General features: G+C 44.3%; 1 protein-coding gene across 1 annotated transcript in view; it reads left to right on the top strand.

The window, feature by feature from the left end:
- Window positions 1-24,639, top strand: part of LOC135530311 (CREB-binding protein-like) — a gene marked incomplete at its 5' end in the record, with an annotated part of 46,670 nt that overhangs the window by 3,440 nt on the left and 18,591 nt on the right. Inside the window, 14 exon segments of the mRNA XM_064958671.1 lie at window positions 882-995; window positions 3,676-3,936; window positions 4,312-4,402; window positions 10,468-10,596; window positions 10,897-11,014; window positions 12,168-12,354; window positions 12,626-12,688; window positions 13,632-13,753; window positions 17,444-17,644; window positions 17,863-18,135; window positions 18,494-18,682; window positions 18,898-19,093; window positions 20,310-20,428; window positions 20,787-21,026. Coding sequence (XP_064814743.1) covers window positions 882-995; window positions 3,676-3,936; window positions 4,312-4,402; window positions 10,468-10,596; window positions 10,897-11,014; window positions 12,168-12,354; window positions 12,626-12,688; window positions 13,632-13,753; window positions 17,444-17,644; window positions 17,863-18,135; window positions 18,494-18,682; window positions 18,898-19,093; window positions 20,310-20,428; window positions 20,787-21,026 — 2,303 coding nt within the window.

The following is a 24,639-nucleotide window of genomic DNA, read 5'->3' as shown; positions in this document are numbered from 1 at the left end:
TCCATTATAAAAATATAGTAATTATGGTTGGTTTTTCTTTAGACCATATCAGTTGTGTTATAGTCGCATACATTATTTTAACATTTCTACAAACATCAGTGTTTTCTATCCGATGGTACCAATTATATTTACATCCTGGCTTCTGGGCCTGAGTTTACTTTGGGCACGTCAGTCAGGCAGAAATTCAGGAAAATAAACCCGAGCCCTAATTATTAATGATAACTCAAATACTTGAGGCTTTTCTTTAAGTAATATAAACTCTGGGATGAGACTTATTTGATGTTAGCAGGAGTAGAATGACCTCTTTTTTTATTCTCTTGAAGGGATGAATGAACTTCCACTTAAGTTAATGCATTGATATCAGTAGGATTTTCACCACCGTGTGTCTCTAAAGCCCTGAATCATGCTGTTATTGGAGTCTTCCTCTTGAGCAATCACAACCATTTACTTCCATTCCCTGGGTCTAAATCAAATCTATTACAGCAATTATCTGACTGTGTGAACACAATGGTACCTTTCTGTTAGTCCACAGGGCCCATTAGGCAACAGTCACATTAGGCTTGGAATAGTTACTAACATTTGATTTATGTTGTTTTTTCTTTGACTCTGTGATTTACTGGGCAAAAGCATGTTTTATGTGCCCGGGTGTTTATTTGCCCAGCTTATATGGTGTCGTGGACAGGAAGTGGTCATCTTGTCATAGCTACTGTATGTGTTTTTCAATGACTCGTTGCCTTCTCTCTCCCTCTTCTGTCATCCCTCATCTTTCTTGCTCTTTTTCTGTCTTTCATTCAATCTCTTTCCTTTCTCTCAATCATCATTCTCTCCCTCCTCCCCCCCCTCTCTCTTCCTCTCCCTCTCTTATCCTTCTATCCCCTCAGTGGCTCACTGTGCGTCGTCCAGACAGATAATTTCTCACTGGAAGAACTGCACGCGGCATGACTGTCCCGTCTGCCTGCCGCTGAAGAACGCCAGCGACAAAAGGAACCAGCAGCGTAAGTACCTGTTTTACCCTACCACCCGTAGTCCATCACACACGTGTGTGTGTGTGTGTAATGTTGGGTTTTGTGTAATATCCTCCCATACAGGTGTTTTGGCACTAGCATAGCCATTCAAGTAGATACAGTGCATTCGGAAGGTATTCAGAACCCCTTTTCCACATTTTGTTACGTTTTAGCCATATCCTAAAATTGATTCAATTGTTTTGGTTCCTCATCAATCTACACTCAATATCCTGTCATTTTTGCAAATGTATTTTAAAAACATAATGGAAATATAGCATTTACATAAGTATTCAGACCCTTTTATTCAGTACCTTGTTGAAATACCTTTAACAGCGATTACAACCTTGTCTTCTTGGGTATAACGCTGCAAGCTTCGCACACCTGTATTTGGGATGTTTCTCCCATTCTTCTCTGCAGATCCTCTCAAGTGCTGTCTTGTTGTATGGGGAGTGTCGCTGCACAGCTATTTACATGTCTTTTCCAGAGATATTTGATCGGATTCAAGTCCGGACTCTGGCTGGGCCACTCAAGGACATTCAGAGAATTGTCATGAAGCCACTCCTGCGTTGTCTTGGCTGTGTGCATAAGGTCGTTGTCCTGTTGGAAGGGGAACCGTCACCCAGTTTGAGGTCCTGAGCTCTCTGGAGCAGGTTTTCATCAAGGATCTCTCTGTACTTTGCCCTGTTCATCTTTCCCTCCATCCTAACAAGTCTCCCAGTGCCTACTGCTGAAAAACACTCTGACAGCATGATGCTGCCGCCACCATGCTTCACCGTAGGGATGGTGCAAGGTTTCCTCCAGACGTGGCATTCAGGCCAAAGTGTTCAATCTTGGTTTCATCAGACCAGAGAATCTTGTTTCTCATGGTCTGAGTCCTTTAGGTGTCTTTTGGCAAACTCCAAGTGGGCTGTCATGTGCCTTTTACTGAGGAGTGGCTTCCGTTTGGCCAATCGACTATAAAGGCCTGATTGGTGGAGTGCTGCAGAGATGGTTGTCCTTCTGGAAGGTTCTCCCATCTCTACAGAGGAACTCTGGAGCTCTGTCAGAGAGACCATCGGGTTCCTGGTCACCTCCCTGAACAAGACCCTTCTCCCCCGATTGCTCAGTTTGGCCAGGCGATCAGCTCTAGGAAGAGTCTTGGTGGTTCCAAACTTCTTCCATTTAAGCATGATGGAGGCCCCTGTGTTCTTGGGGACCATTAATGCTGCAGATTTCTTTTGGGTAACCTTCCCCAGATCTGTGTCTCGACACAATCTTGTCAGAGCTCTATGGACAATTCTTGCTCTGACATGCACTGTCAACTGTGGAACTTTATATAGACAATTGTTTGCCTTTCCAAATCTTGTCCAATCAATTGAATTTACTAAAGGTGGACTCCAATCAAGTTGTAGAAACATCTCAAGGATGCGGGTATTGTGTGTAGATTGAGTTAATGCTGTAAAGTAACAAAATGTGAAAAAAGTCCAGGGGTCTGAATACTTTCCGAACGCACTGTAGATAAACCGGTTGTTGTCGCCCCTCAGCCAGTTTTCGTACAGAAATCTGTCTCAGTATTACATCTGCCACATTACATTTCATTTAATAAATGTATATACATATTGTAGGCACAGATACAAAAACTGACACTTCATTTAAATATATTTACATATTGTAGGCACAGATACAAAAACTGACACATTTTATTTAAATGTATTTACATATTGTAGTCACCGATACAAAAACTGACACTTAATTTACAACAGATGCATTGCACACTATAACACACTTGAGCTATAAATGATTTGCGATGTAAATCGAATTGAATTAGTCACATGCGCCAAATACAACAAGTGTAGACCTTACAGTGAAAGGCTTACATTGTTGATTAAGGGCTTGTATGGAAGTTTATTTTTTTGTATTTTTTTTTTACAATGTAACTGAATTGTCAACAGAGAAGCATGCTGAGCTGAGAGCATAGAACCTTAGAGTGAGTGAGCGAAGCTTTCAGTGGCGCCACCTGCAGCCGTATCCCTAGCTGTGCTCTGTGCTGGCTCGCTGGCTGTGAAGGAATCCTGTAGAATCCTGGGCCTGTAATCTGACACCCTGGGGGAGGGGCACCGGAGTTTCTATCTGTGGGGGAGGAGCTCAGGTTGAGAAATCTCTCTGATTGGCCAGAAAACCGGTGACTGATTTAAATCCCCCCACAGAGGCAACCTGCATATTCTCTCTGCCGGTCACAGATCAACATACAGTAAGGAATAGAGCAGTAGTTGGATCTTTGGGTGGAAGCAGATAAATATTATTTTAGATCATAAAAAATGTAGGCTTTACAATTTTGTTTTGTTTAACAACTTGAGTTTTGTTATGACTTCTATGAGAAAAATAATTGACTTAATCTTTGCCAATCAGTAGATTGCTTTTCATCAAACGTAACATATGGCAGACCTTTTCTGGAAGGGCATACTTGTGATTTATTAACATAGGCCCAAGCCAAGTCCTAACTGTAGTTCTGTTTGAAAACTGGGGGAGATTGGTGGGTTATGTGCAGTTGGGATTCATCGCAAGTGTTCATAATTACTCATCTCCCTCTCCACCCACCACCCTCTTCAATTTGATACAAAAGTTATTGTATTTCCAAAGCAATAAGGTTTCTCTTTGAAATGTTTCATAAATGTCTCCGCTCTCTCTCCAGCCATGCTGGGTTCTCCCGGCGCCAGCCTGCAGAGTGCCATCAATGCCACGGTGGGCACAGGCCCTCCCGGCAGCTCCCCGGGTTCCTCCATGAACAGTGGCGGGGTCAGCAGCGGGCACATCGACCCCAGTTCCATGCAGCGGGCCTACGCTGCCCTGGGCCTGCCCTATGGTAACCAGTCCCCTGCTCAGGGACAGGGAGGACCTGGAGGACAGAACACAGCCCAGGGAGGGCAGCAGCTACGCTCCATCAATGCACTAGGTAAGAATGTTGCTTGGTCTCATTGGAGTTTTAGGCTACTGTAAAGCACTTGAGGACAATAGGATAAGAGCATCTGCTGAATGACTCAATTGTAAATGTAAAAATGGGTTGATAGATGCATACGATTGATTCAACTGAATTGAATTTTGGGTTTGCAAATATGCACAATTTGAAATCCCAGAGGATGAAATCACAGACACATGAAATAGTTATTTAAAACCAACTATTGGTTTGTTTGATTGGTTGACTCGTTAAATCATTTTGGTATAGTTCTCTGTATAAGGGTCCCGTGTGATGAGTCAAAGTGGTATAGTGAGGGTATTGGTCACTGTTTTGGTGGTAATGCTGCCTCTGGTTGGCTGTGTTCTCTCCCAGGCACTAACATGAACATGGCCGGAGGAGGGGTGGGCGTGCCCTCAGAGACCGGCATGCTCTCGGACTCATCACTCCCCTCGTCGCTCAACAAGTGAGTCCGCTCACCCATTTAGATTCTCTCCCTTAATTCTGTGTCCTAGATCTCTCCAACTGGGTGGTACAGAGATTGGCCCACTACATTGTACAGCAGCACTCACAATTTTTACAATGAGCTCAAAGTATTGGGACAGTGACAATGTTTTGTTTTGTCCCTGTACTCCAGCACTTTGGAATTGAAATGATACAATGACTGAGATTAAAGTGCGGACTGTCAGCTTTAACTTGAGGGTATTTTCATCCATATCGAGTGAACCGTTTAGAAATTACAGCACTTATTGTACATAGTCCTCCCTGTTTTAGGGGAACAAAAATAGTAGGACTAATTCACTTATGTGTATTAAGGTAGTCAAAATTATGTTATTTGGGTCCATATTCCTAGCTTGAAATGATTGCATGAAGCTTGTGACAACAAATTTGGTGGGATGCATTTGCTGTTTGTTTTTGTTTGTGTTCCAGATGAGTTTAGGCCAAATAGAAATTAATGGTAAGTAATGTATTCACTTTGGAGTTACTTTTATAAATGAGAATAGAATGTTTCTAGAGACTTATACATTAATGTGGATGCTAATATGATTACGGATAGTCCTGAATTAATTGTGAATAATGATTTGAGAATGTTAGTCGCACAAATATCATGCCTTCTTGACATGCCAACCTCTCACCATTCAATAACAGGGGAGGTTAGCATTTTATGTCATACCCCAAGACATGCTAACCTCTCCCCATTACATTAACAGGGAAGGTTAGCATTTTAGGTGCACAAATATCATATTCCCACTAACTTTCTCACTAATCATTATTTACAGTTCATTCAGGACTATCTGTTATCATGCTATAATCCACATTAATGTAGATGTGTTTAGAAGCATATTATATTCTTATTTACAAGTGACTCCAAAATGACACTACATTATTTACCATTCATTTTATTCAGACCCCTTCACTTTTTCCACATTTTATTTTCCAACCTTATTCTAAAATGTATTAATTAAAAATATATACACAATATCCCATAATGTGTGAACCATTTTATAAATAAAAAAAAAACAACTTTTAGTATTCAGACCTTTTTGCTATGAGACTCGAAATTGAGCTCATGTGCATGCATCCGGTTTCCATTGATCATCGTTGTTTCTACAACTTGATTCGAGTTTATTTGGAAAGGCTCACACCTGTCTAGATACGGTCCCACAGTTGACAGTGCATGTCAGCAAAAAGACAAGCCATGAGGTTGAAGGAGTTGTCCGTAGAGCTCCTAGACAGCATTGTGTTGAGGCACACACCTGGGGGAAGGGTACCAAAAAATTCCACAGCATTGAAGGTCCCCAAGAACACAGTTTCCTCCATCATTCTTAAATGGAAGAGGTTTTGGAACCACCAAGACTTCCTAGAGCTGGCCGCCTGACCAAACTGGGCAATCGGGGAGACGGGCTAGGGCTTGATGGCCTAACAATTATATCTCGTTTTTGTTTTCAAGCGTATGGGTGATTCACAATATCTATGCATTTCAAACAGTCTGCAATAATGTAATGAATTCAGGTATTGTGAAGTTATACCTATGCTAAATATAAGCCTCCACAACCATAAGACACACTAAGTTAATTAGTTGATCAAATTAGTTTAACCTGCTTTTTTTGGGGGGGCAGGCAGGCAATCACTGATCTAGATTTCAAGTCTGAAAATGCCTTTTTTTGTTGTTGTTTTTGTTACAAATGTAACCAGAACCATGTATAATGCACATTCACTAATGACTCACTCCTTGTAGCAGGCTATAGAACATTAACACAGGTCTCAGAAACCATCTCTCACGCACAAGCCCACGTGTTAGTGAGTAGCCAGCTAATATTTATATTTCAAGTTTAGCCAACGAGGATCTATTTGCTAGATAACAAGGTAGAACAGTTGAATTGTTATGAACACACCCTTCTGTCCATCTCCAATTGTTTGAGCAGCATATGAGCCTGTCCACTTCGTTCAAATGTTGAAATCAAGTGGCCTACCTTATTTCTCAGAATGAGAGCGATTTGCTAATTCCGTGTTTTATGCTTATTGCAAGTTTATGGAACAGATTAGACAGCTAGTATAATTGACTGACTAAAGTGTTGCTAACGGTACGTGGTACCCCAATGCCGCCTGCATCAAACTGAGCATTCATTTTCCTGACTCTGTGTTCATTGATACTCTTGTTTTAGTAGTGTCTGCTCTGCACGCAATTTGAGTAGCTGAGACGACATAAAAAGGATATTGTTAGAAATTGAACTTCTCTATTATTCTCTGGTGTAAATGGGAAGGTGCACAGAGGAGCGAAACAAACCAGACCAAAAAATACAACACGAGAACAAGCGGACATAAATGCTCATAAAAACAAAAAAGAACCAAACCTTCATCCTTGTGATACAGGCATTTGGAATATCGCGCAAAAACATACATTCGAATTAATCAAATGAATTTGATATACCGCCCAGCCATAAGAAGGGCCTTGGTCAGGGCGGTGACCAAGAACCCAACGGTCACTCTTACAGAGCTCCAGAGTTCCTCTGTGGAGATGGGAGAACCTTCCAGAATAACAACCATCTCTGCAGCATTCCACCAATCAGGTCTTTCTCGTTGTGGCCAGACGGAAGCTACTCCTCAGTAAAAGGCACATGCCTGCCCTCCTCAGCAAAAGGCAACTAAAGGAGACTCGGACCATGAGAAACAAGATTCTCTGGTCTGATGAAACCAAGATTGAACTCTTTGACCTGAATGCCAAGCGCCACATCTTGAGGAAACCAGGCACCACTCATCACTTGGACAATACCATTCCTACAATGAAGCATGGTGGTGGCAGCATCATGCTGTGGGGATGTTTTTTCAGCGGTAGGGACTCGGAGACTAGTCAGGATGGAGGGAAAGATGAACAGCGCAATGTACAGAGATCCTTGATGAAAACCTGCTCCAGATCGCTCAGGACCTCAGACTGGGGCGACGGTTCGCCTTCCAATAGGACAACGACCCGAAGCACACAGCCAACACAATGCAGAAGTGGCTTCAGGACAAGTCTCTGAATGTCCTTGAGTGGCCCAGCCACAAAACCTGAAGGTCTGAATACTTTGAACAGCGATATGGATGAAAATTCCCTCAAATTAAAGCTGACAGTCTGCACTCTAACCTCAGTTATTGTATTTCAAATCAAGTGTGCCAGAGTACAGAGCCGAAACAACAATGTGTCACTGTCCCAATGCTTTTGGAGCTCACTGTATATTGTGGGGCGGCAGGGTAGCCTAGTGGTTAGAGCGTTGGACTAGTAACCGGAAGGTTGTGAGTTCAAACCCCCGAGCTGACAAGGTACAAATCTGTCGTTCTGCCCCTGAACAGGCAGTTAACCCACTGTTCCCAGGCCGTCATTGAAAATAAGAATGTGTTCTTAACTGACTTGCCTGGTTAAATAAAGGTAAAATTTAAAAAAAAATTTTTTAATTAAAATTCTATTTAAATAGTAGCTTTCATGATGAAGAAATAAAATCTGCATAAAAACTGTTTTTGGCTTAGTTCTAGTTAAACACGTCAATTCTGGTCTTAATTTTGAAAGTTTTGATCTGGCTCTTTTTACCCTTAGCGGTTCTACTCTACCATTTGAAATCGTGATGTAGAGGCGCCTTGAAGGTGCCTCTACGTCATCTCAAAGGGAAGAGTTTGGTATGAAATCCACTCCCTTGTAGATGTGCTGGGTGGTACCACCTCGTGGCTTACTATAAAAGTAGGTGACCGCGCACTTTATTTGGCGATGGTCTTGGTGAGGGGAGTGTGCCAATCAATATATTTTGCATGACTCTTCCTTGACTAGACCACTATTCAAAAGGCAGTAAGGCACATTTCCACATATGACCAAATGCACCGTTATTGCTTACTGTTTCATACACATCTACATGATTAACCAAAAAATATATACATGTGAGCTATGAGGATTATACGTTTTATATTCATAGCTACATGTATCGTAACAAGAAATGGATGACAATGGTCATGTCAACTCATTGTTTTGCTATGACTGGTGGCACAGTGTGCTAACACAGTTAGCTCATATTTCAATGGTTGAGTTGTAATCCTATATGTGGCAGATATATTTATAAATCCTTTATTTACAATGTTCATCCCGTGCCCACACACTTCTAGTTCTGAGAAGTGATAGCCTACCTGTGAGACTGGTTGGCCTGGTAGTAGTTGTAGGTTTTCTACACTACCCAAGACCAACCTGAGAGTTTATTTGATCATTGGTAAAATAGTTACTGCAGTGCTGATTGAATTGAGCCCCATATCTTTATTTTCAATGTGATGATTGCACTTTTCCTAACACAATACTGCAAAAAAACAAACATTTCAAAAAAAAATTTACGCCCCATTGGAAATTGGAACTTATTCCACACGCGCCGATAGATGTCAGGAACTCCCCCCCTTACCACTGAGTTAACAGTGCAGATAGATGTCCCCCCCTTACTACTGAGTTAACAGTGCAGATGTCCCCACCTTACCACTGAGTTAACAGTGCAGATAGATGTCCCCACCTTACCACTGAGTTAACAGTGCAGATAGATGTCCCCCCCTTACCACTGAGTTAACAGTGCAGATAGATGTCCCCACCTTACCACTGAGTTAACAGTGCAGATAGATGTCCCCACCTTACCACTGAGTTAACAGTGCAGATAGATGTCCCCACCTTACCACTGAGTTAACAGTGCAGATAATGTCCCCACCTTACCACTGAGTTAACAGTGCAGATAGATGTCCCCCCTTACCACTGAGTTAACAGTGCAGATAGATGTCCCCACCTTACCACTGAGTTAACAGTGCAGATAGATGTCACCACCTTACCACTGAGTTAACAGTGCAGATAGATGTCCCCACCTTACCACTGAGTTAACAGTGCAGATAGATGTCCCCACCTTACCACTGAGTTAACAGTGCAGATAGATGTCCCCACCTTACCACTGAGTTAACAGTGCAGATAGATGTCCCCACCTTACCACTGAGTTAACAGTGCAGATAGATGTCCCCACCTTACCACTGAGTTAACAGTGCAGATGTCACCACCTTACCACTGAGTTAACAGTGCAGATGTCACCACCTTACCACTGAGTTAACAGTGCAGATAGATGTCCCCACCTTACCACTGAGTTAACAGTGCAGATAGATGTCCCCACCTTACCACTGAGTTAACAGTGCAGATAGATGTCCCCACCTTACCACTGAGTTAACAGTGCAGATAGATGTCCCCACCTTACCACTGAGTTAACAGAGCAGATGTCACCACCTTACCACTGAGTTAACAGTGCAGATAGATGTCCCCACCTTACCACTGAGTTAACAGTGCAGATAGATGTCCCCACCTTACCACTGAGTTAACAGTGCAGATAGATGTCCCCACCTTACCACTGAGTTAACAGTGCAGATAGATGTCCCCACCTTACCACTGAGTTAACAGTGCAGATGTCACCACCTTACCACTGAGTTAACAGTGCAGATGTCACCACCTTACCACTGAGTTAACAGAGCAGATGTCACCACCTTACCACTGAGTTAACAGTGAAGATAGATGTCACCACCTTACCACTGAGTTAACAGTGCAGATGTCACCACCTTACCACTGAGTTAACAGTGCAGATGTCACCACCTTACCACTGAGTTAACAGTGCAGATGTCACCACCTTACCACTGAGTTAACAGAGCAGAGCCATATTTGCTCGCAATGCACACAATGTTATCAGAGCGTGTCAGTGGATTTCTGGTAAGTATACGTTAGTGAGAAAGTGTTGATCGGGTACAACTATGTTTACCCACCCCCAAAATGAATATTTATGAGCAATTCCCCACTTCTCACCTGAATGCGTTGTTTGAATATATTAAAGGGTTGTGCAAAGGCTGAAATTGGGGTTAAATTCCTGATAACTACAATGCCACTCTCTCTACTCTGTTACCTGACACAGCATTACAGAAGTTATTCTCTCATAGTTACCTTGGTGTTACTCTTATGATTACATGTTTCCTAAGCGGTCTTGCTCTCCTCTCTCCGTCCTCCAGTCAGTTGATGCCAGACGGGTTGGGCATGGGCAACCTGCCGGGCGCCAACCCTCTCTCTGCCTCGGGGGTGAGGAAGACGTGGCACGAGCACGTCACTCAGGACCTACGCACCCACCTGGTGCACAAACTGTAAGTACCACCAAGATGCTAGCATTCTCTTCAATGTTTTTCCTCCTCAATGACCATGAATCTCCCGGGGTTTAATAGGTGGACAACCCACATGGTTTTGCCACCATAGGGCTGAAGGTATAGGAGTTGGTTTGGCACTGGCCCACTGTGTTCACTTAACTCGCCTGTTCGATCAGTGTTCTGAAAGGAAAAGCAATTTTCTGATTGAGGTTGCCGCTACTCCAACTCGCTGTTTAATTCTCCCTTTGTGCTGTCCCTCTTTCCCTCCACCATCCCTTCCTTCTCCCTGTCCTCCTCCAGAGTACAAGCCATATTCCCCACCCCAGACCCCGCAGCACTGAAGGATCGGCGGATGGAGAACCTGGTGGCGTACGCGAGGAAGGTGGAAGGGGACATGTACCAGTCTGCCAACAGCAGGGTAATGACCTCCAGTGGAGGCTGCTGAGGGGAGGACAGCTCATAATGGCTGGAACCGAGCGAATGGAATGGCATCAAACACATTGAAGCTACGTGTTTGATACCATTCCGCTCCAGCCATTACCAAGAACCTGCCCTCCCCCGTTTAAGCTGCCACCAACCTCCTTTGATGAACTCACTACTGCTTGAAACGCCAACATAGACTACATCCCAATCTCCACCCTTCTCCCTTAGTGTGCACTTTAAGTAGCTGATATAACATTCAATAAAGTTAACAAAATATATACTGAACAAAAATATAAACGCAACATGCAACAATTTCAGCTATTTTACTGAGTTAGTTCAAATCAGGAAGTCAGTCAATTGAAATAAATAAATTAGGCCCTCATCTATGGATTTCAAGTGACTGGGCAGGGGAGCAGACATGGGTGGGCCTGGCTTAGGCATAGGGCATAGGCCCACCCATTATCCCACCTATTGGGGAACTAGGCCCAGCCAATCAGATTGAGTTTTTCCCCAAAAAATGGATTTATTACAGACAGAAATACTCCTCAGTTTCATCAGCTGTCCGGGTGGCTGGTCTCAGATGATCCTGCAGGTGAAGAATCCGGATGTGGAGGACCTGGGTTGGCATGGTTACATGTGGTCTCCGGTTGTGAGGGCGGTTGTACGTACTGTCAAATTCTCTAAAACGACAGAGGTGGCTTATGGTAGAGAAATTAATTTTCAATTCTCTGGCAACAGTTCTGGTGGACATTCCTGCAGTCAGCATGCCAATTGTACCCTCCCTCAAAACCTGGGAGGTCTGTGGCATTGTGTTGTGTGACAAAACTGCATATTTTAGTTACCTTTTATTGTCACCGGCACAAGGTGCACCTGTGTAATGATCATGATGTTTAACCAGCTTCTTGACGTGCCACACCTGTCACGTGGATTGATTATCTTGGCAATGGGGCAATGCTCACCAACATACCAACATGGATATAAACCCATTTGTTTGCAAAATATGAGGAAAATAAGCTTTTTGTGTGTGTGAAACATTTCTGGGATCATTTATTTCAGCTCATGAAACATGGGACCAACACTTTACATGTTGCATTTATATTTCTGTTCAGTATAAGTTATTTCTAATCTCGTGTTGTCAATTTCTGCAGGACGAGTATTACCACTTCCTGGCGGAGAAGATCTATAAGATCCAGAAGGAGTTGGAGGAGAAGAGGCGCTCGCGGCTCCAGAAGCAGCCTGGCCCCATGGCAGTGGGGGGCCCAGGGGCCCAGCAGCAGCCTGGCATGCCCCCTCAGCCGAACTCCATGGGTCCTGGCCAGTCCCCACGGCCAGCTAGTGAGTACCCTGGACCTCTGGAGACCCCTCTATTGAAGGAGGGAGCAACATAATCACTTCTGTTTATTATCATCCTATTACCATGTGTGGGGCCAACCCTTCTTTTTATCAGTCATGCATTGACGGTGGAAATTTGACTTAAATGAAAGTTAGCATTTGGGCCTATAACAGGATAATGATATGTTTGGTTAAAGTAGGTGTTTGAGGCTGTTAGCTAATTTGGAAGCTTTGGTATATGACATGTTGACCACCTCATCCTCCTCTCTTTCAGATGGATCTGTGCCTATGCCCAACGTGCCAAATCAGATCATGCCTCGAATGCAGGTGTCTCAAGGTACCAGTCCTTCTCCTACACTTCAACACTTGTTTCTCATCCTCCTTTCATTGACAGTCAACTGCTCAGTGACTGTCAACCCCCCTGGTGGCCAGTTGATTATATACCATAATCACTAACATAGTAAAGGGTAAATACTACCAATACGCAAATAGTGTAAAGGTTTTTTTCAGGAACTGTTTCTTTGTAAATGTTTATTTATATAATTAGAGCCAGTGTTTCCCCTGTATTCATTTAAGAAGCTAAAAGAATGAAATCAATAAAATAAACAGTGAATTTTGGCGTACGTCTGGAATGGCTGAATTACTGAGCGGGCATGTGGGGCATATGCCCAGGGGCCCAGATTTTTGCATAAGAACACAGAATTAGCCATGGCAAAATGAATAGAATTGCAAGAAATTAGCATTCACACTGCAACATTTTCTGTCAGCTCCATGACAAAATGTGTAGATTTGCTGAACAAATTGCTTGACAATTGTACATTTTTCTCTTGGCTCCATGGGGGAAAAATGAACCACTTTTTGATCCAGAAAAAACCCTGCTTATTTGCTAATAAAACACCTGCCTGATAATATGGTGCCATGTATATGTTTTTAACAATATGCTATTGGGCTCATGGTGTCTGCATACTTTTGGAGTAGAATGTATTTTTAATGTCACTGTAAATGAAATCAGTCATTCTACAAAAAATATCCTGGGGTGGCACCCCCGCCCCTTTGACTTTATCCACCGTGGAAAAACAAATTATAGTGGAAACACAGGAAACAGGAAATGTACAAGTTTGTGAAAAGTTATGATTTAGCACCGAACTGACTCAGTGGCTCCTTCACCTGCTCATCAGAGCATAGGATTATTAATTACAACATCTCATGTGTATTGCAGACAACACTAATCCTGTGTGTGTGAACTGTGTGTTTGTGTGTGCTTCTCCTCTCCCACATAGGAATCAATCAGTTCAACCCCATGGCAATGCAGAACGTGCAGATGTCCCAGGCGCCCATGGGGGCCCGCGCCGCCTCGCCCATGAACCACTCGCAGCAGATGAACATGAGCTCTGTCCCAGCGGTGAGACCTCCATGCTCCCGCAATGCCCCAGTTAACTCTTTCCTTCCTTCTGGATCTCCTTCTCTCCCTTTCTCCTCTCTCACTTCCTCTCCCCCTTTCACTTCCTCTCCCCGTCTTGCTCCCCCTCTCGCACTTCCTCTCTCACTTCCTCTCCCCGTCTTGCTCCCCCTCTCTCACTTCCTCTCCCCGTCTCGCTCCCCCTCTCTCTCTTACACTCCCCGTCTCGCTCCCCCTCTCTCACTTCCTCTCCCCGTCTCGCTCCCCCTCTCTCACTTCCTCTCCCCGTCTCGCTCCACTAGTGTCTATAGACACCTCCTTGAGGGTTTTAAACATGGATTAAATTAGATTTTATTTCTACACTAACTACTCCACATTTTCAAAGTGAAAGAAAGTTATAAAAAATATCTGAAAAGTAAAACTGTGGCGGGTTGTCCTTAACTTTTTACCTGGGCTTTGGTCCTTTCATATTTATTTTGATCCTGACAAACTCCCCATTCCCTGCCGGTGACAAGCATACCCGTAACATGATGCTGCCCCCACAATACTTCAAAATGGAGAGGGTTTCACTCTTGGATTTGACCCAACCCTGTAGTTTTTAATTTAGGTTAAAAGTGTTGTCTTGCAATATTATTTACAGAATGGATGATTAGGAATGGATTTAACACAGGCTTCTTCTCACTTTGTCATACAGGCCAGTAATATGGAGTGAATCCAATGTTGTTGATCCCTTTGTGCGTTCAAGTATTGTGGTGTCAGCATACTTGTATGGGTAATGGTTATTATCAGCAGTGAAAATAAATATGGAAGGAGCAAAGACCAGTTAAAAAGTTACATAACTCACCTCAATCCTCTGAAAACCCTGGGATAAGGTTTTGTTTTTCTGCGGGACAATTACACAGATTTTTATGCAAAAGACTCACCAAAATGGCATTCCAAGAGGGTTTGTGAGTGGTGTAGTCTGTCCTGACTTGAATCTGCTTAAAAAAATCTGCAACAAGGTTTGAATATTGCTGTCCGTGTTGTCGCTTCGACACTACTTTACATCACATGAGGTTTTTGTGTTGTGCCTCCATCGGTTGAGACACAACATCAAATCAAATGTATTTATATAGCCCTTCGTACATCAGCTGATATCTCAAAGTGCTGTACAGAAACCCAGCCTAAAATCCCAAACAGCAAGCAATGCAGGTGTAGAAGCACGGTGGCTAGGAAAAACTCCCGAGAAAGGCCGAAAACCTAGAGAGGAACCAGGCTATGTGGGGTGGCCAGTCCTCTTCTGGCTGTGCCGGATGGAGATTATAACAGAACATGGCCAAGATGTTCAAATGTTCATAAATGACCAGCATGGTCAAATAATAACAATCACAGGTAGAACAGTTGAAACTGGAGCAGCAGCACGGCTCGGTGGACTGGGGACAGCAAGGAGTCATCATGCCAGGTAGTCCTGAGGCATGGTCCTAGGGCTCAGGTCCTCCAAGAGAGAGAGAAAGAAAGAGAATTAGAGAGAGCATACTTAAATTCACACAGGACACCGGATAGGACAGGAAAAGTACTCCAGATATAACAAACTGACCCTATCCCCCGACACAAACTACTGCAGCATAAATACTGGAGGCTGAGACGGGAGGGGTCAGGAGACACTGTGGCCCCATCCAATGATACCCCCGGACATGGCCAAACAGGAAGGATATAACCCCACCCACTTTGCCAAAGCACAGTCCCCACACCACTAGAGGGATATCTTCATCCACCAACTTACCATCCTGAGACAAGGCCGAGTATAGCCCACAAAGATCTCCGCCACGGCACAACCCAATGGGGGATGCCAACCCAGACAGGAAGATCACATCAGTGACGCACCCCTCCTCGAGACTGTATGAAAGAGCCCGAGTAAGCCAGTGACTCAGCCCCTGTAATAGGGTTAGAGAATCCCAGTGGAAAGAGGGGAACCGGCCAGGCAGAGACAGCAAGGGTGGTTCGTTGCTCCAGAGCCTTTCCGTTCACCTTCACACTCCTGGGCCAGACTACACTCAATCATATGACCCACTGAAGAGATGAGTCTTCAGTAAAGACTTAAAGGTTGAGACCGAGTTTGCGTCTCTCACATGGGTGGGCAGACCGTTCCATAAAAATTGAGCTCTATAGGAGAAAGCCCTGCCTCCAGCTGTTTGCTTAGAAATTCTAGGGACAATTAGGAGGCCTGCGTCTTGTGACGGTAGCATACGTGTAGGTATGTACGGCAGGACCAAATCAGAGAGATAGGTAGGAGCAAGCCCATGTAATGCTTTGTAGGTTAGCAGTAAAACCTTGAAATCAGCCCTTGCCTTGACATGGCCTTGAATACAGGGTGGGTGTCATTTCAATCATATCAACATAATGAATAGAATGGACCTATCCCTTGAGACCACTGCATTTTAGCTGGAACACCATTTGAAATTTAAATGTAATTGACATTTTAACTTCTAATTACTACCACAAAGATTGGGCCGGTCCACGCAGCGGCGAATGTCAACTGAGATGTTCATGTATATTATATTATTTGTATTTCTATGATTTCAGTAGGTTTCCTATGGAAGATTGACAAGAACACTTTAAAACAACATATTCCCATTTAGGTCAACATTCTCTGACATGTGGACCTCTCACCGTCTTTGTGGTACCATTTTTGACATTTCCATTTGGTTCCCATTTTAGTACATTTATCTGCCATAACAACCACCCTGTATTCAAGAGCATGTTTCAACCGATGGCAGGCACAACACAAAACCCTCAGATAATGTAAAATAAGGTCTAAGGTACATGTGAATATGAGAGAGAGAAAAATCTGAATTTAAGAGTTTTTAGGTAATTGACGTTTTAATGTTTAAGAAAATATATTATACACTTTTTTTATTATAAATAGTTTGGTATGCTTTTAAATATCATCACTCTGATCCCTTCATCTTTTCCAGTGATGAAGACATGGATGTCTCGTCAAATCAAATATTTAGCAGATGTTATTGCTGGTGTTGTGAAATACTTGTATGGTGGGCTATGCAAAATAGGTGAACTTTGAGCAACTTTATCTCTTAAATGTTTTGGCATTCAGGTCGAAAATGTCACTTTCTGAGCACATCGACAATGGGCAAATATGTATGGAAGATTTTATTCAAATGAAAAGGGCTGCTGTCAAAAATAAATGTACCCTGTTGCCTCCTTGTTTCTACTGGGAAAGTGGTTGAGCATTGTATATGTCTTAAATGAGTTGGAGTTTTACTGTTTATGGTTTTTACTGTTGAATGTTTATCTACTTCTAGTTGTTGCCTCTTTGCCTTCTGGTTTTTAATCAGCACACTGTTAGTTTATTACGCCCCAGAGTATTGTCTTGGTGGTGTGTGTGTTATTGTATCCCATTCAGACCTGGGTTTAAATACTTTTCTACATCTTTAAAAAAACCTTTGAGCATTTCCTTTAGACCGTCTGGAGTAACAGGTTGGTGGGGTTTGCACTTTTGTGACTTTTCCATTGGTTCCATTTCACCCGGCAACCTGAATTAAGCACAGCTGAAGTTTAACAAATAATTAATTTGAAATAGTATTTGAACCCAGTTCTGATCTCATTTAGATGCATAGTTATTCTTGGCAAGGTCTCAATGCAAGATAGAGGTTTCCTCTCTATAACGTGTCTGTTTTTTTCTTCTCCTTTCCCCAGATGGGCATGTCCCCATCCAGGATGCCCCAGGTGCAAGGCATGATGGGACAGCACGCCAACAGCATGGTGGGACAGACAGCCAATCAGAGCCAGTTCATGCCCCAGAGCCAATTCTCTCCCAACACTGCCCCTGGCGGGGGAATGATTATGAACAACCTGGGCTCCCTCGGCCAGCCGCAAGCACAGGCAGCTGTCACTCAGGTGAGGAGGGAGACACTCACACAGATGGGGCTTGTGATCTGTTGCATTGATAATCTCTGCTGTTGGTTTGATCATATGTGAAGAAGCTGCGCTGTATGTGTTCATGGTTGTCAATATAAGTGTAGTGTTAGAATATGTACGTGTCTGAGTGGGTAGGTTTGTAACTCTGTGAATATGTAATAGTAGATGGAGCTCTAACTGTAACTTCTGTATCCCAGCCCCCCCTGCCCCGCGGCACCCCTCCACCCAATGCCTCGGCTAACCTGCAGCAGCTCCAGCACCCCCACTCCCACCCACCTCCCCAGGCTCAGCCTTCACCGTCCTCCACCCCCACTCATGTCCCCAGCGGCAGCCTCCCCGCCCGACCCCCCTCGACCCTGGGCATGCAGTCCCCTGCTGCCCCCTCCCAGCCGCTCACGCCCCTGCAGCATCAGCAACCGGGGACCCCCAGCCAGACGCAGCCCAGCTCAGTGCAGCCCCCCAGCACACCGGTAAAATACCTGCTTAGGATCCACAACACTCTTATAGGGAGTTATCCTGACCTGGTGAACTGACGAGCATAACTCATGGCTAGTTATATTCTTTCACTTGGGCCCAGTATTTCCTGCTTAGGTCATGTAGTCAGGAAATAAATAGATGCTCTTTTTAAAGCAGCCTTTGATACTGTCATGCAGCTTTTCCACATTTAAAAAGGTCTCTTGAAGGAACAGCATGATTGGAGTGATACTAAAGCTTGATTAACAATATGGTGTTTCACATGCCAGCTCTTAATGACTTGTTGTTGTGCCAGTCAACAGCCAGCACCCAGCCTTTGCTTTGAAGGGTTATTCTCAAATGTTTCCCCTCTAGCTGTCCCAGGCGCCAGCCAGTATAGATAACCGCATGCCCACCCCAGGCTCGGTGGCAGAGGTCCATTCCCAACAGGCCCCACCAGACAATGCCCAAACGGAGCACAAAGCCGAGCTCAAAGAGGAGGAGGACGATGAGGACGACGACTGTGGCTCGGGGAAAAAGCAGCCCAGCGATTTCAAAATGGAGGTGAGGATCAATATTGACTACAAGACACTTGATCAACCAGAGCTTTCTATTTATATGTACATTATGAATGCAAGTGCTCTTGGATGGGAATATGAAAATTCATATCAACTCATCTTGTTATCTGGTACAGTGGCCATGTTGCCCTCCATCTTTCAAAACGTAGTGACCTACAGAATTATCTAAGTGCACCCTCTAAATGTAGCTGTGCCCCATAGCAGGACGAAGACCAAAAAGACACCAAACCCCTCACGGTCAACGAGGAGGAGCCAGACGGGGCGGAACCTAAGCAGGAGCCAATGGAGACAAAGGAGGAGAAGAAGCCGGAGATTAAGAATGAACCCAAAGAGGAGGAGGAGGGCGGGGTCAACGGCACTTCAGCGTCCACCTCCCCCACCCAGAACCGCAAAAAAAGTGAGGACCTGGTTTCTATAAAACTAGCCGGGGCCAGTAGTTTATCCAATGACTAGTAGTTTTTCCTCAGTTGGTCCTATCTTATTGCAGCTCTTTCCTCAGTTCTGTCAGTCCTCACCTTTACCCTGTTTAGTTTATTAGGATCCCCATTAGCTTTTATTTATTTATTTTACCTTTATTTTACTAGGGAAGTCAGTTAAGAACAAATTCTTATTTTCAATGACGGCCTAGGAACAATGGGTTAACTGCCTGTTCAGGGGCAGAACGACAGATTTGTACCTTGTCAGCTCGGGGATTTGAACTTGCAACCTTTCAGTTACTAGTCCAATGCTCTAACCACTAGGCTACCCTGCCGCTACTTCAAATGCAGCATCTCCTCTTCCTGGGGTCCACGTGAAACGTACAAATACATGACAAAATACAGAACCGTAATAGACTAGAACAACCGAAGGAATTACAAAAATAAGAGTTTGATATTGGAAAGATGCCAAGAGACAACACATACTATTTAAACACTATATTCTTATATCCACTTAAATGAGCTCTTTAGAGGAGAGGTGCTGTGATTCAATATGTTATGTTTGTAAAGCTAAGAGTAACCTCTGGCAGAGCATTCCTCTATGAGATGGCTCTATGCATAACTGAGCGATGCATTCAATCTGTTTTTGGTTTGGGTGCTGTGAAGAAACCCATGGTGGTATGTCTGTTTTGTAGTGTATGCAATAGATTATACTAGTGGTTAGGCATTTTCAACACGTTTCTTAAAAAGACTAGAAGATAATTAGTACATTTCTCCTGAAACATGAGACTATCATGCATGTTGTTGATATTTGTTCTGTGTATGCTGCTCTGAGCCAGCTGCAGCTTTGTCAGGTCTTTCTTTGCTGCACTGGACCGTACTACCGGACAGTAATCAAGATGAGACCAGAGCCTGAACAACTAGGACAGTTGACCTTTGTGTCAAAAACACAGAGCATCCTTTTTACAACACATACCTCTCTCCCCATCTTCACAATAACTCTGTCAATATGACTTGACCATGATAACTGACCCTGTGAAGACACTGACGCGTTCTGAATGTCAGATAGAAATAGAAGTCTTCACGATGTCCCTTTTCCACATGACAGATTATACTTTTTCTTCTTCATGATAGATTTCTATGATGTTGTACATAATTCATTTGAATAGAGCCCTGACCGCTCTGTCCTTACTGCAGTCTTTAAGCCAGAGGAGCTGCGCCAGGCCCTGATGCCCACACTAGAGGCCCTCTACAGACAGGACCCAGAGTCTCTGCCCTTCAGACAGCCTGTCGACCCCATGCTGCTGGGCATCCCCGTGAGTACACACATACTCATGTACATACACTTAGATAGTCGTACACCCTGAGAGTCTCTCTCTTGATTGGTTATGCCTAGTCATGTATTGATACGAAAACAAATGACAAATGAACTCGTTACTCCGTTCTATACAGATTTCATAGATACAGCCGAGGCTCAATAAGGATTAAGGATCTCTCTCATAACCATATCATTCTGGTCAGAGCTATCAGTGAAGCTCTCACAATATCAGTGAAGCTCTCCCTCTCAGCCACATTTCATTGATTGTCCTGAAGCTTGATAGCGAATGATAAGGCACTCTCAACTCGGTACCACTTAACTCTCTTCTTACCATTCCCCTCCTCCCCCCCCTTCAGGACTACTTTGACATAGTGAAGAAACCTATGGACCTGTCCACTATAAAGCGTAAGCTGGACACGGGTCAGTACCAGGAACCCTGGCAGTATGTGGAAGACATCTGGGTCATGTTCAACAACGCCTGGATCTACAACCGCAAGACGTCCCGCGTCTACAAGTACTGCTCCAAGCTGGCCGAGGTGTTTGAGCTGGAGATAGACCCCGTCATGGTCAGCCTGGGCTACTGCTGTGGCAGGAAGGTGAGATGATGGGAGGAGAGATGGAGAGATGTTAGTGGAGGAAAGGGAAGGAGTAGAGCGGGAGGTTAGTGGTGTTTGAGCTGGAGAAAGACCCTGTCATGGTCAGCCTGGGCTACTGCTGTGGCAGGAAGGCGAGACTGAGGGAGTGGAGGAAGAGATGGAGGTGGAAGGTGGAAGGAGACTACAAGTTTTGTGATCTGGAGAAACTCTCAGCTCTAATTGTAGGTTATCGTTAGGGCCAGGAGAAACTCTCAGCTCTAATTGTAGTTTATCGTTAGGGCCAGGAGAAACTCTCAGCTCGAATTGTAGGTTATCGTTAGGGCCAGGAGAAACTCTCAGCTCGAATTGTGGGTTATCGTTAGGGCCAGGAGAAACTCTCAGCTCGAATTGTAGGTTACCGTGAGGGCCAGGAGAAACTCTCAGCTCAGGAGAAACTCTCAGCTCTAGCTGTAGGTTACCGTTAGGGCCAGGAGAAACTCTCAGCTCGAATTGTGGGTTATCGTTAGGGCCAGGAGCTCAGGGAGGAGAAACTCTCAGCTCTAACTGTAGGTTATCGTTAGGGCCAGGAGAAACTCTCAGCTCTAACTGTAGGTTATTGTGAGGGCCAGGAGAAACTCTCAGCTCTAACTGTAGGTTACCGTTAGGGCCAGGAGAAACTCTCAGCTCTAACTGTAGGTTATCGTGAGGGCCAGGAGTTACCTAAATAGGAAGAACTTGTGTCCCTTGATATACGGGCTTGTTAGCCAGGTTTGGGCTATTGACACCCTCAAGGTGGGAAACCATGGCACATTTCTGCTGATGACCCACAGTGCATTCGGAAAGTTTTCAGACCCCTTTTCCACATTTGAGATGTTTCTACAACTTGATTGGAGTCCACCTGTGGTAAATTCAATTGATTGGACATGATTTAGAAAGGCATATATAAGGTCCCACAGTTGACAGTGCATGTCAGAGCAAAAACCAAGCCATAAGGTCGAAGGAATTGTCCGTAGAGCTCTGAGACAGGATTGTGTCGAGGCACAAATCTGGGGAAGGGTACCAAAACAATTCAGTGGCCTCCATCATTCTTAAATGGAAGAAGTTTGGAACCACCAAGACTCTTCCTAGAGCTGGCCGCTCAGCCAAACTGAGCAATCGGGGAAGAAGGGCCTTTGAGGGACGTAACCAAGAACCCGATGGTCACTCTGACAGTTCCTCTGGATATTGGAGAATCAATTAATTTATTAAATTCAAAATAATAATAATTAGCCAGAAGAAAGCCCTTCTTACATCAGCTGATGTCACAACGTGCTGTACAGAAACCCAACCTAAAACCCCAAACAGCAAGCAATGCAGGTGTAGAAGCACGGTGGCTAGGAAAAACTCCCTGGAAAGGCTAGAACCTAGGAAGAAACCTAGAGAGGAACCAGGCTATGTGGGGTGACCAGTCCTCTTCTGGCTGGGCCGGGGTAGATTATAACAGAACATGGCCAAGATGTTCAAATGTTCATAGATGACCAGCAGGGTCAAATAATAGTAATCACAGTGGTTGTAGACGATGCAACAGGTCAGCACCTCAGGAGTAAATGTCAGTTGGTTTTTCATAGCCGATCATTCAGAGTATCTGCTGTCTCTAGAGAGTTGAAAACAGCAGGTCCGGGACAAGGTAGCACTTCCGGTGAACAGATCAGGGTTCCATAGCCGCAGGCAGCACAGTTGAAACTGGAGCAGCAGCAAGGACTACCTGATGCCAGGTAGTCCTGAGGCATGGTCCTAGGGCTCAGAGAGGAGAAATACTCCAGACATAAGACTGACCCTAGCCCCCCGACACAACCTAATGCAGCATAAATACTGGAGGCTGAGACTGGAGGGGTCGGGAAACAATGTGGGCCCGTCCGACGATACCCCCGGACAGAACCTTCCAGAAGGGCAACAATCTCTGCAGCACTCCACCAATCAGGCCTTTATGGTAGAGTGGCCAAACGGAAGCCACTCCTCAGAAAAAAGCACGACAGCACGCTCGGAGTTGGCCAAAAGGCCTCCCAGACCATGAGAAGCAAGATTCTTTGGTCTGATGAAAGCAAGATTGAATGGTCCGATGAAACTAAGATTGAACTCTTTGGCCTGAATGCCAAGTGTCACATCTGGAGGAAACCTGGCACCATCCCTACAGTGAAGCATGGTGGTGGCTGCATCATGCTGTGGGAGTTTTTTTTTTTTTTTTTTTTTTCAGCGGCAGGGACTGGGAGACTTGTCAGGATCGAGGCAAAGATGTACGGAGCAAAGTACAGAGAGATCCTTGATGAAAACCTGCTCCAGAGAGCTCAGGAGCTCAGAGTGGGGTTCCAACAGGACAACGACCTTAAGCACACAGCCAAGACCACGCAGGAGTGGCTTCAGGACAAGTCTCTGAATGTCCTTGAGTGGCCCAGCCAGAGCCCGGATTTCAACCTGATTGAACATCTCTGCAGAGACCTGAAAATAGCTGTGCAGCGACGCACCCCATCCAACCTGACAGAGCTTGAGAGGATCTGCAGAGAAGAATGGGAGAAACTCGCAAATATAGGTGTGCCAAGCTTGTAGCGTCAACTAAGACTGAAGGCTGTAATCGCTGCCACAGGTGCTTCTACAAAGTAAAGAGTCTGAATATTTTTGTAAATGTGATATTTTTTTTGCAAGAATGTCTGAACCTGTTTTTGCTTTGTCGTTATGGGGTAGTGTGTGTCGATTGATGAGGGGGAACAACTATCTATTTTAGAATAAGACTGTAACATAACAATGTGGGTAAAGTCAAAGGGTCTGAATATTTTACGAATGCACTGTTCTGTCATTTACGAGGATACAATGCCCTGCCATTCTTATCCAGTTTTACTGGTCACATACACATATTTAGCGGATGCTTGTGTTCCTAGCGCCAACAATGCAGTAGTATCTAACTATACACACAATCTAAAAGTAAAATAATGGAATTAAGAAATATATGAATATTAGAGCAATGTTGGAGTGCCATTGACTAAATACAGTAGAATAGAATACAGTACATACTGCTTTTCTCCTCTCATATGTATGTAATCATTATTTGAACTTGATTGAAGTGACTAGTGTTCCATTATTAAAGTGGCCAGTGATTCCAAGTCTATGTATATAGGGCAGCAGCCTCTAAGGTGCAGGGTTGAGTGACCGGGTGGAAGTCGGTTAGTGATGGCTATTTAAGTCTGAAATGACACGACAAGAAACATCCCTAACTAACCCCTCCAGACATGCATAACCATGTGCTGCTGTGTTTACTGTGTGACAGACAGCCACCTGTATGACCCCATGGCTAGATGGTCCTTACAAAGATTGAAACACTTGACTTAACATGATGAGCCTTTTGACTTCCTGTTGTACTTGTGACACTGAGTGTGCTTCCCAAATGGCACTCTATTCCCTACGTAGTGCACTATGCCCCATGGGCCCTGGTAAAAAAAAAATAGTATACTACATAAGGAATAGAGTGCCCTTTGGGATGTAAGCCTGAGACTATTACGTACCAGTGAAAGGGGAACTTTCAGAGGAACACTAGGTTTTAATTTGGGAGAATCTGTGGACAGGACTGACCTGGCTGAATGCTAGACTGTGTAGAAGTGGATTC

Source organism: Oncorhynchus masou, unplaced genomic scaffold (genome assembly GCF_036934945.1).
Source record: "Oncorhynchus masou masou isolate Uvic2021 unplaced genomic scaffold, UVic_Omas_1.1 unplaced_scaffold_1321, whole genome shotgun sequence".
Taxonomy (NCBI): domain Eukaryota; kingdom Metazoa; phylum Chordata; class Actinopteri; order Salmoniformes; family Salmonidae; genus Oncorhynchus; species Oncorhynchus masou.
This window is presented reverse-complemented; position numbering and strand designations above follow the sequence as displayed.